Source organism: Bombina bombina, chromosome 4 (genome assembly GCF_027579735.1).
Source record: "Bombina bombina isolate aBomBom1 chromosome 4, aBomBom1.pri, whole genome shotgun sequence".
Classification (NCBI taxonomy): Eukaryota; Metazoa; Chordata; class Amphibia; order Anura; family Bombinatoridae; genus Bombina; species Bombina bombina.
The window spans coordinates 931,610,374-931,622,397 of NC_069502.1; the positions used below are offsets into that span (position 1 = coordinate 931,610,374).

Below are 12,024 nucleotides of genomic sequence, written 5' to 3' on the forward strand. Positions count from 1 at the left end.
CCAGGACTTAAGCCATAACGCTCTTTGCGCTAAAATGGCAGAACCTGAATTCTTTGCCGCTAACTTAGCAAGATGAAAAGCGGCGTCTGTAATAAAAGAATTAGCCAACTTAAGGGCCTTAATTCTGTCCAAAATATCATCTAGTGGGGTCTCCATCTCAAGAGCCTCTTCTAGAGCCTCAAACCAAAAATCAGCTGCAGTGGTTACCGGAACAATGCACGCTATAGGTTGAAGAAGGAAACCCTGATGAACAAAAATTTTCTTTAGGAAACCCTCTAACTTTTTATCCATAGGATCAATGAAAGCACAACTGTCTTCAATAGGTATAGTTGTACGCTTAGCCAGAGTAGAAATAGCGCCCTCCACCTTAGGGACCGTCTGCCATGAGTCATTTATGGTGTCAGAAATGGGGAACATTTTCTTAAAAACAGGAGGGGGAGCGAACGGAATACCTGGTCTATCCCACTCCTTAGTAACAATGTCCGAAATCCTCTTATGGACCGGAAAAACATCAGTGTAAACAGGAACCTCTAAATATTTGTCCATTTTACACAATTTCTCTGGAACTACAATAGGGTCACAATCATCCAGAGAAGTTAAAACCTCCCTGAGCAATAAACGGAGGTGCTCTAGTTTAAATTTAAATGCCGTCATATCTGAATCTGTCTGAGGTAACATCTTTCCTGAATCAGAAATCTCTCCCTCAGACAGCAAATCCCTCATCCCTACCTCAGAACATTGTGAGGGAATATCGGATACGGCTACTAAAGCGTCAGAAGGCTCAGCATTTGTTCTTAACCCAGAGCTACTGCGCTTCCCTTGCAACCCTGGCAGTTTAGATAAAACCTCTGTGAGGGTAGTATTCATAACTCAAGCCATATCTTGCAAGGTGAAAGAATTAGACGCACTAGAAGTACTTGGAGTCGCTTGTGCGGGCATAACTGGTTGTGACACTTGGGGAGAACTAGATGGCGAAACCTGATTTACTTCTGTCTGAGAATCATTTAATGCCAAATTCCTATAAGTCAAAATATGCTGTTTGCAATTTATAGACATATCAGTACAATTGGGACACATTCTTAGAGGGGGTTCCACAATGGCTTCTAAACAAATTGAACAATGAGTTTCCTCAGTGTCAGACATGTTTAACAGGCTAGTAATGAAGCAAGCAAGCTTGGAAAACACTTTATTTAATGAAAAAAAAACACAATTTGCAAAAACGGTACTGTACCTTTAAGAGTAAAAAAGGCATACACAAACTGCAAAACAGGTTAAAATTGCTTCAAAAAATCTGAAATTTTAACAGTGTACCCACTAAGCTTTAGAAGGATTGCACCACAAGTAAAAAAGCAATAGACCCCCAAATGAAAAAAAACGGATTGATAAGTGTCTAAAACCGGTTAAAAACCCCTAAAGCACCTTACCACAGCTCTGCTGTGGCCCTAACTGCCCTTAGGAAGCGATAATATGGGGTTTAAAGCTTCAATTAGTCCCTCAGAAGACTCTCAGGACCTCAGGAGAAGTTGCTTGCTGCTTGTAAATGTAGGCCCCGCCCACCCCACTCGATGTTGCTGGGGCCTACACAAAACTAACAAACCCTGCCTGAGAGCCATGTGGGTTATAAACAACCCCAAAGAACCCTCAAGCAAATGTCCCATAAAACAGAAAACGTTACTCCCAGACACAAAAATGTTTGTCCCAAATTCACATAACAAACTGAGTGCCCACAAAAAATTAACCCTTTATGCAAGCTAGTAAAAACCTCTGATAACACTAGGATTACTGCTTACCCTTCCCCTAATGGGGACACTGTCAGCCTTTCTGAGTTAACACAGTCTCTGCAGAAAATATGACTGAACATACCTCATTGCTGTATAGCAAGAAACCGTTCCTCACACTGAAGTTTTCCTGTACTCCTCAGCTCATGTGGGAACAGCAGTGGACCTTACAAATGCTAAGATCATCATCCTCCAGGCAGAAATCTTCATCTATGTCCTGTCTGAGAGTAAATAGTACAACACCGGTACCATTTAAAAATAACAAACACTTGATTGAAGATAAAATAAAACTAACAGTTTAACACCTCTTCTCTTTACTCTTCCTGCTTAGAGCCAGCAAAGAGAATGACTGGGGGTGGAGTTAAGGGGGGAGCTATATAGACAGCTCTGCTGTGGTGCTCTCTTTGCTACTTCCTGTCAGGAAGGACAATATCCCACAAGTTAGGATGAATCCGTGGACTCGGTACATCTTACATATACACACACACACATACATATATACACAAAGATAAAATTGCAATGTCCCAAAATAGTTGATCCAGTGATAAACCATGTGCCGGCCACGAATATGCTGTTTATTTTATGTTCTGGGGCACTTAGTACAGAGGCATGCTCCAGTACTATATTGAAGTAGAACTTCAGTCAAATACCTTGAGATAATCTTTGCAGGAGTACACTTATGTTCAAATAGCCTCTAGGTGAAACTTTAATTCCATAACTAGACTAGTGTCGTAGACTCTCCATGCCAATCTGGATGGCAGCGCCAAATGCACTTTCAAGCTTCCATTGTGTGCTATAGCACACTTCAAGAACAAAGCATTTCACTGGCCTGTCGGCAGTATTCCTCCTCAGCAGTCTCAGGATATCATGTGCAATCGACCCTTAAAGGGACAGAACACTATAAAATTGTTTTTCCCTTAATGTGTTTCCAATTACTTTTTTTGCCAGCTGCAGAGTATAAAATGTATAAGATTTGTTTTTTAAAGGAATATTTGTGTATATAAATTAGCTGATTTTATGTTTTGAAGCCACAACCTAATAACATGGGTTGAGCTTGTAGGTATAATCAGATGTCATTACTTTATCACATTGTGCACACATACCTGCTTCTTTAGCTTATATCTGTCCATAAACCAATCACCAATACTTGGAGAGAACAATGGAAAATTAATATTTTACTACCTTATCACTTCTATAACCCACTGGGAGTGTAACTTCTTCTACTGGCTGTGATTACACAGCTTGGCCTCGAGGCCAAAAACTTTTAGAATAGGTGGGGATACCACAGGGTAAATAAACTAATTCAAATGTCAATATAAGGTTAATGAAAATACTTGTAAACACTTTAATACACTCCAGCAGGTAAAGTGGATCATTGGGAACAAATTAAAGGGGAGAACATTTTTGAGTAAACTGTCCCTTTAACACCGGTAGGTCACGGGATATTCACAGTCATTTTTTTAAAAAGAGCCATTCAGCCAAAGTGCATACTGGTCAGGCTGATTGCCAAGATGATGCGTTTTGCCCCTCTCACTAAGGGGTTGGCCAAGGCTTTGTCAGAGAAGTTAAAGTGATTGTAAAGTTTAAGGAATTAGTTCCCAGTATCTAAAAATACTCTTAAAAACAGGGGCACTTTAATTAATTAAACTTTTAAAACGCTTTAAAAAAAAAAAAAAAAAAATACTTACTATTTCGTTAAGGTAAACAAACCTCCGATCCTCTGCCCGCATCTCCTTCTGTATTTTGCATATTGATGACAAATTTGGTTTCCTCCAATCGTTGCGTGTGCCACGAGCTAGACGCCAATGGTGGCATGCAACGATTGGAGGAATCCGGATTTGTCAACAATCTGCAAAATACAGAAGATGCGGGCGGAGGATTGGCAGTCCGTTTACCGTAACAAAATGGTAGGTATTTAAAAAAAAAAAAGCGTGTAAAGTTTAAGAATTAAAGTGCCCCTGATTTATAAGAGTATTTTTGGTTACTGGGCACTAATTCCTTAAACTTTACAATTACTTTAATAACAATTATTAGACTATACTGGGCCCTAAAATGTGATTTATTTAATGCAAATAGAGCCGTCACTTAACCAATAGACAAAACTACAGACTCTATGAGCAACTAGGCAGTTTTAATAAGAATAATGTTTTCTATTTAACAGTATTTATGCACATTTTAGTTTTTGTCTGTTATGTCCCTTTGAAGTGACATAAAAACCAAAATGTTCATTTCATGATTCAGATGGAATATACATTTTTTAAAAACTTTCCAATGTACTTCTATTGTCTAATTTGTTTAGTTCTCTTGATATCCTTTGTTAAAAAGCATTCATAGGTAGGCTCAGGAGCTGGAATCTAGCTACTGATTGGTGGCTGCACATATATGCCTCTTTTTATTGGCTTACTGATGTGTTCAGCTAGTTCAGTAGTGCATTGCTGCTCTTTCAATAAAAGAAACCAAGGGAATGAAACAAAAATGTATAATACAACTGTAAAGTTGTTTAAATTTGTATGCTCTATCTAAATCAAGAAAGAAAAATGTGGCGTTTCATGTCCCTTTAATCTAAACGCAAAAGCAAAAAGCGTAAAGAGTGTTATTTTGTATGAAGACAAAGGCACTGGATCAGCTATTGTTAAGAGTTTGCACTATTATATATCAACAAGTACTCTGTAACTATACTTCCATCATGTAAATATTTAACTAAACAAATGATAATACAAATCCCCAGGCTAGATAGGAATGTGGTTTTTCCTCCATGAATATGTATAAACTATTTCACAATAGGACCGACAAATGTACGTATTCTTACCAAGAGCAGCAATTCCAAACATCTTGTAGAAATCCCATTCCTTGGCGTATCGGATGATATCTTCAGGATCTGTGTTACTGCTGGAGCCCGGCAGCTGCAACCATCTGGTGTAGGCCTCACATAGCAAACAAAATATACACAGCTTTCCATGAATCTAGAAAGTAAAAAAAAAAAAGAACCTAACCGTTTGTCAAGAATGTTTATACAAGTGTTGCAGGTTCTTCCTTTAAAAATAAATGGTTCAATTCAGGTGTCTATCTGGGGAATATCAAGTTTTATTTTGTATGTTACTAATGTTGTGTTTGTTATATAACAAGCAAAGACTGGACACAAATGTTATTCTCTGTAAAAGGCTTAATAATGCATGTGGAATAAAACAACGTTTTGCCTGCTTTTCCTGTAATTTAAATAATATAAAAAAAAACTTTTTTCCCCACTTAACATAGATTGTCTGGAGAGCATTCTAGGTAATTCAGAACCCTGGTCCTCCTACATACTACACAGTGATCGCTTAAAGCAGTGATTTTTAACCTTTTTTTTGCTGTGGCACACTTTTTTACATTAAAAAATCCTGTGGCACACCACCATCCCAAAATTTTTAAAAAAATCACACATTGTAGCCTAATACAGCATATATATATACACATACACACAAACACACACATACTGTATGTATTGTGCTGTTATGCCATGCCTCCTACAAACTACCCCTGCACTGGGAGTAAAAAACAAGCAAAGTTTAAAAAATATGTCACACTGTTGTCAGTCTGCCGTGGCACACCTGAGGATCTCTCACGGCACACTAGTGTGCCACGGCACACTGGTTGAAAAACACTGGCTTAAAGGACACTAAACATTTAATGCACCTCGCTATAAATATGAAGGACGCCGTTTTGGAACTCAGGCTACACTTCTACAGATCTTCTTGGTATCTGAAGGAGAGTTGCTGCACATGTGTAAACATGTCAGCACTGGAATGCATTGAAAGCTATATTTCAACATGGAGGCACCCATGACGACTAGACTGAAGTGGGGAATAACTGATACTATGCTTATAAAAAGTACTGTCTCTTTAATAACTGCAATAACATATTTATATCAGTTTTTAAAAAGTTGGCACAACAAAAAACACTTAAAAGGGACAGGAAATCTCAAAATTTTCTTTCATGATTTGGATAGAACATACAATTATAAAAAAACTTTCCAATTTACTTCTTTTATCAAATGTGCTTCATTCCCTTGTTATCCTTTGCTGAAGAAACAGCATTGCACTTCTGGCAGCTAGATGAATACAAAATTCAAGTAGTTTGGAGTACAGCACTCTATGGGGCACGGAACCTGGATCAGCCACCTCCAGTTAGCATAGAGTAGAAATGAAGTAGAGTTCTAGCAACCAAAAATCTTTAAAATGGACCTTTATTCAAACATGGCAGGGTCCAAAGTATGTCCAATAGACATAGTATTGGACATACTTTGGACCCTGCCATTTTTTAATAAAGGTCCCTTTTAAAGATATTTGGTGGCTGGAATTCTACTTTATTTCTACTATAAGCTAGATGAATACATCTAGTTAGCCAATCACAAGAGTCAAATGTGTGCCGGCACCAATCACCAACTAGCTCCCACTAGTGTAGGATATGTGCACATTCTTTTTCAACAAGGCATACCAAAAGAACAAAGCACAAAGAAAACAGAAATTAATTTAAAAGTGTCTTAAATGTACATGCTCTATGTGAATCATGCCAGTGTAATTTTGACTTTCCTATCACTTTAAAAAGGTTTATAAAGGGGTGTCTCACTGGACTGCAAAACCATTTATTTTGTAATCATATATATTGCAATGCAGTGATTAAATTCATATGCATACATACAATAAAATTACTTTAGTGTTCATTTGACACAAGGAGCAGCCATGTTATTTTTTGGTAATATCACAAAATTCTGAGCTAGATTACAAAGTGGAGTGTTGTTTTTAGCACTTTAGCGTGTGCGCAAACACAAATAAAAGTAAACTTTTAACGTGGGCAGATAAGCACATGAATTACAAGTTGAATGCTTTACAGCCTGAACGAGGAGTCCACCATTTTTTAAATAAAATAGGCATCCAATCTCTAAGTCTTCAAGATGAGAGACTCAAGCTCTTGATGACTGTAGAAAGCTTGAGATCTGAATCAGATTTGCAAACCAAGTTCTCCTGGGCCTGCCTGTCACAGTCAAAATTATTGATAAAATGCTCTATTCTATTCGAACTACGACTCTTGGATAAAGAAGTCATTAGGTCGATCTCTGCAAGACCACCAATGTTAAACAATTTAGTAGAAAATGACTTGATGGAGAAGTCATTCCTGTGGAAGGGATTACCTACTAAGGAAATCTGCTTCTCAGATTTCCCTCCTGGGATGAGAAATATAGACAGCATTCCTGTCTCCAATCAGAAAACCTTTAGACTTCCTTCATAGCTGAGGAACTGCAAGATCCCACTTAATGATACATACAAGTCCAAGATAATTATTGGTAAACTCACCTCCTGAGGAAACCAAACTCCATGTGCTTTCATAGATCCCCACACCAACCCGACATGATAATATGAATCTCACATTCGAATGTTCTTCACATAACAGAATATAATCTATTTATTCATAAATACATATTTATATTTCTGATTCTTTTTTGTAAAATATATTTCTATACCTATATATATATATATATATATATATATATATATATATATATATATATATATATATATATATATATATATATATATATATATATATATATATATGGGGGAATGTCTATTTGAAAATACATAGAACATATTCTGCTATGTGCAGAACATTGGACTGTGAAATATTTACTGTAAATACACACTATGACACTTTATTACATATGAATATGGCATAAATATGTTCTTCATTTACTTGACTGCAAAGGGCTCCAATGCACTTAATAAATATATATATATATATATATATATATATATATATATATATATATATATATATATATATATATATATATATGTATACACACACACACACAGTATCTCACAAAAGTGAGTACACCCCTCACATTTTTGTAAATATTTTATTATATCTTTTCATGTGACAACACTGACGAAATGACACTTTGCTACAATGTAAAGTAGTGAGTGTACAGCCTGTATAACAGTGCACATTTGCTGTACCCTCAAAATAACTCAACACACAGCCATTAATGTCTAAACCGTTGGCAACAAAAGTGAGTACACCCCTAAGTGGAAATGTCTAAATTGGGCCCAATTAGCCATTTTCCCTCCCCGGTGTCATGTGACTTGTTAGTGTTACAAGGTCTCAGGTGTGAATGGGGAGCAGGTGTGTTAAATTTGGTGTTATCGCTCTCGCACTCTCATACTGGACACTGGAAGTTCAACATGGCACCTCATGGCAAATAATTCACTGAGGATCTGAAACAAAGAATTGTTGCTGTACATAAAGATGGCCTAGGCTATAAAAAGATTGCTAAGACCCTTAAACTGAGCTGCAGCATGGTGGGCAAGACAATACAGCGGTTTCACAGGACAGGCTCCACTCAGAACAGGCCTCGCCATGGTCGACCAAAGAAGTTGATTGCACGTGTTCAGCATCATATCCAGAGGTTGTCTTTGGGAAATAGACGTACGAGTGCCGCCAGCATTGCTGCAGAGGTTGAAGGGGTGGAAGGTCAGCCTGTCAGTGCTCAGACCATACGCCGCACATTGCATCAAATTGATCTGTGTGGCTGTCGTCCCAGAAGGAAGCCCCTTCTAAAGATGATGCACAAGAAAGCCCGCAAACAGTTTGCTGAAGACAAGCAGACTACGGACATGGATTACTGGAATCATGTCCTGTGGTCCGATGAGACCAAGATAAACTTATTTGGTTCAGATGGTGTCAAGCGTGTGTGGCGGCAACCAGGTGAGGAGTACAAAGACAAGTGTGTCTTGCCTACAGTCAAGCATGGTGGTGGGAGTGTCATGAGTGCTGCCGGCACTGGGGAGCTACAGTTCATTAAGGGATCCATGAAAGCCAACATGTACTGTGACATACTGAAGCAGAGCATGATCCCCTACCTTCGGAGACTGGGCCGCACAGCAGTATTCCAACATGATAACGACCCCAAACACACGTCCAAGACGATCACTGACTTGCTAAAGAAGCTGAGGGTAAAGGTGATGGACTGGCCAAGCATGTCTCCAGACCTAAACCCTATTGAGCATCTGTGGGGCATCCTCAAATGGAAGGTGGGGGAGCTGAAGGTCTCTAACATCCACCAGCTCCGTGATGTTGTCATGGAGGAGTGGAAGAGGACTCCAGTGACGCTCTGGTGAACTCCATGCCCAAGAGGGTTAAGGCAGTGCTGGAAAATAATGGTGGCCACACAAAATATTGACACTTTGGGCCCAATTTGGACATTTCCACTTAGGGGTGTACTCACTTTTTTTTTGTGTTTAAATAATTTTTATTAGAATAGGGTTCACTAGGTTACAACAAATCAAAATGTAAATTCTTGACATAGTAGACAAATAAGCAATAATACAGTATTATCAGAATAAGCATTGTCAAACAACAGTAAACCAGTGGCCCAGCTTTTTTGTGGGTGGCGAGGGGGGGGGAGGTAGGATAAATGAGGGATAAACAAAAAAGGGAAGTATAAAGACTGTTAGGAGAGGAATGGAGAGAAAGGGGAGACATTCTGAATTCAATGAGTTGAGTTAGTACTGCACAGCTCGGTGATTTGCTCAAGGTGGCTTATGGGGATCGGAATGTGCGCTCAAGGGAGCCAGGGGTCTGGGGTAGGGGAGGGGAGAGAATCAGGTCATACACTGACAGGTTTGTACATGTAGAGTTGATAGCTTAAAGTGATGGTTTTATGTTCTTAACTAACAGCCAATAGTTTGTATGTTTGCTTTTTTAATGTTTAATTTTTAGTACTTAGTTTTTAAACCCAGTAAACGATTCAGAGTGTTCTTCTATTGGTTCCTAAACTGCTTTAAGGGGTACTATGAGGTCTTTGCTCCCAGATAAATTGTACATTAGTTATCATCTCTTGTTTACCTAGGTAGCAGTAGTGCATTTTTTCTAGCAGTATCACATGATTAACCTCAGCTATCCATTGGGCTATTGTGGGAGTTTCTGTTGATTTCCATAGCCTGGGGATTAATCTCTTGGCACATGTCAGCATTATTAAGAAAAGCTTTTTTCTATAGGCGCAAGGGAGTTTTGGAGTATGGTTAAGGAGAATGATGTGAGGGTTTAGTGTGATTTCTATGTTTAGCGTTTCGCTCATCAGTTTAGCCACTTGTTGCCAAAATATGGTTAGACTCGAGCAGGACCACCAGACATGTGCCATGGTGCCCGTCTCGCCACACCTTCTCCAACAGCTAGAAGAGGCCGTCGGGTAGATAACCCGCAGGCGGTGTGGGGTCAGATACCAGCGGGCCATGATTTTGTAATTTAGTTCTGATAACAAGAGGGAGGTTGAGGAGGCGTGTGTGTTACGGAAACAACGTTTCAAATCTTCATCGTCTAGGTCATACGGTATTTCCTCAGACCACCTATCTAGGTAGGAAGGGCGTGTCTCAGGAAATTTATTCCTAAGGATTTTATATGCTATGGACAGGTGTGCTCTCGTGATAACAGGATTGGTACATAGTTGCTCAAATGCGGTTAGTGGTCTAAGGATATCTCTCTTGTATGGGTTGTTATGTATAGCGTGCCTAATTTGCAGGTATGCATACCAGCTATGAAAGGGGGGCCCTAGTTCTTCTTCTAGTACAGTTCTGTCTTTTATGCCCATTGGGCCTACAAAAAGGTATAGAGGAAGGTTCTGCAAGTGTCTTACTGGGTTAGTGTGAGTAAATCTACTGTGTTGTAGAAACAAATGATTGTGAAGTAGTGGGGTAAGTGGAGAAATTACAGTCGATACACCTTTGGTATGCAATATGACATAATCCCACACTTCGAGTGTAGCTCTAATGTATTCATTACGCTGTGTCAAATGTGGTCTAGTGGCTTTAGGGAGCCAGGGTAAATCTCTCATGTGTCTGGTCTGTGTTAAGTGTCCCTCTATCTGTACCCATAATTTTGCTGGAAGTGCGTGATTCCAAGAAATGATCCTTGCTAAATGTGCTGCTCTGTAGTAGTTGGTGATATTAGGAACATTGAGACCCCCGTCCTCTTTGCTAAGGTATAATGTGTTCTGTGCCACTCTTGGGCGTTTGTACGACCAGATGAATGAATTAATTAGCTTTTGTTGTGTCTTGAGGTATGAGTTTGGGAGAGCCAGTGGAAGTGTTTGGAAGATATATAGGTATTTAGGAATGATCATCATTTTAACTGTGTTAATTCTTCCAAACCAGGACAAATGTCCCTGTGAGTGCCACTTTTCCAGTAAGCTCTTGGTGCGCGATTGGAGTGCGAGGAAATTGTCTGTAAAAAGCTTGTCAGTATCATATGATATAGCTAATCCTAAGTATTGAAGTTTATCAGTTATGCTAAACCTTCCTATGTGCGCTAAATTTTCAACTTCTTGTGATGCTAAGTTGATCGGCATAAGGCCAGACTTATCCATATTAATAGAAAAGTTAGAGACTTGTTTATAGTTCTCCAACGTATCGAGAAGTGCTGGAAGTGTGGTCGACGGTGATTTTAAAGTGAAAATCACATCGTCCGCGAACAAGAGGCATTTCTGGTCTATGTCGCCTAATTTTATGCCTTGGATATGTGGGTTATTCCTCACTTGTATTGCTAAAATCTCTACTGTTAATGCAAATAGCAAGGGCGAGAGTGGGCACCCTTGCCTTGTGCCATTCGATATAGGGAACGATTGGGAGGTGACATCATTAATCTTAACTCTAGCGCTTGGGTTATGATATAGGGCCTGTATTCTCTTAATGAACGTTTCGGAGAAGCCAAACTTCGACAGGGTGGCCCACATGAATTGCCAGTCCACCCTGTCGAAAGCTTTCTCCGCGTCAGTGGATAGTAGGAACATCGGAGTATGGTTGTCACGGGCAAATTGCAAAGTATGGAGCAGTCTTATAGAGTTATCTTTGGCCTCCCGTCCTCTAATGAAGCCCACCTGGTCCGGATGAACTATTTTAGGCAGAACTGTATTTATGCGGTTCGCTAGGATTTTGGCGTATAGTTTCATATCTATATTAATGAGTGATATTGGCCTATAGTTGCCTACAATATCTGTAGCTTTATTTGGTTTCGGGATCACAGTTATTAATGCCTCTAATAAAGTGCTAGGGAAAACTTTACCTCGGTCTATGTCTGAGAAGAGTGAACAGAGATGAGGGCTTACTTGCTCTTGGAGGAGTTGGTATAGTTTTGCGGTAATGCCATCCGGACCAGGGGACTTCCCACCAGGTAGTGATTTGATTACCAGGACAACTTCTTTTAATGTAATAGG

General features: G+C 39.3%; 1 protein-coding gene across 1 annotated transcript in view; it reads right to left on the reverse strand.

Moving 5' to 3' along the window:
• ARV1 (ARV1 homolog, fatty acid homeostasis modulator) overlaps window positions 1-12,024 on the reverse strand; it is a 115,570-nt gene that overhangs the window by 38,247 nt on the left and 65,299 nt on the right. The window contains exon 4 of the mRNA XM_053711896.1: window positions 4,588-4,741. Coding sequence (XP_053567871.1) covers window positions 4,588-4,741 — 154 coding nt within the window. The remainder of the gene's footprint in view (window positions 1-4,587; window positions 4,742-12,024) is intronic.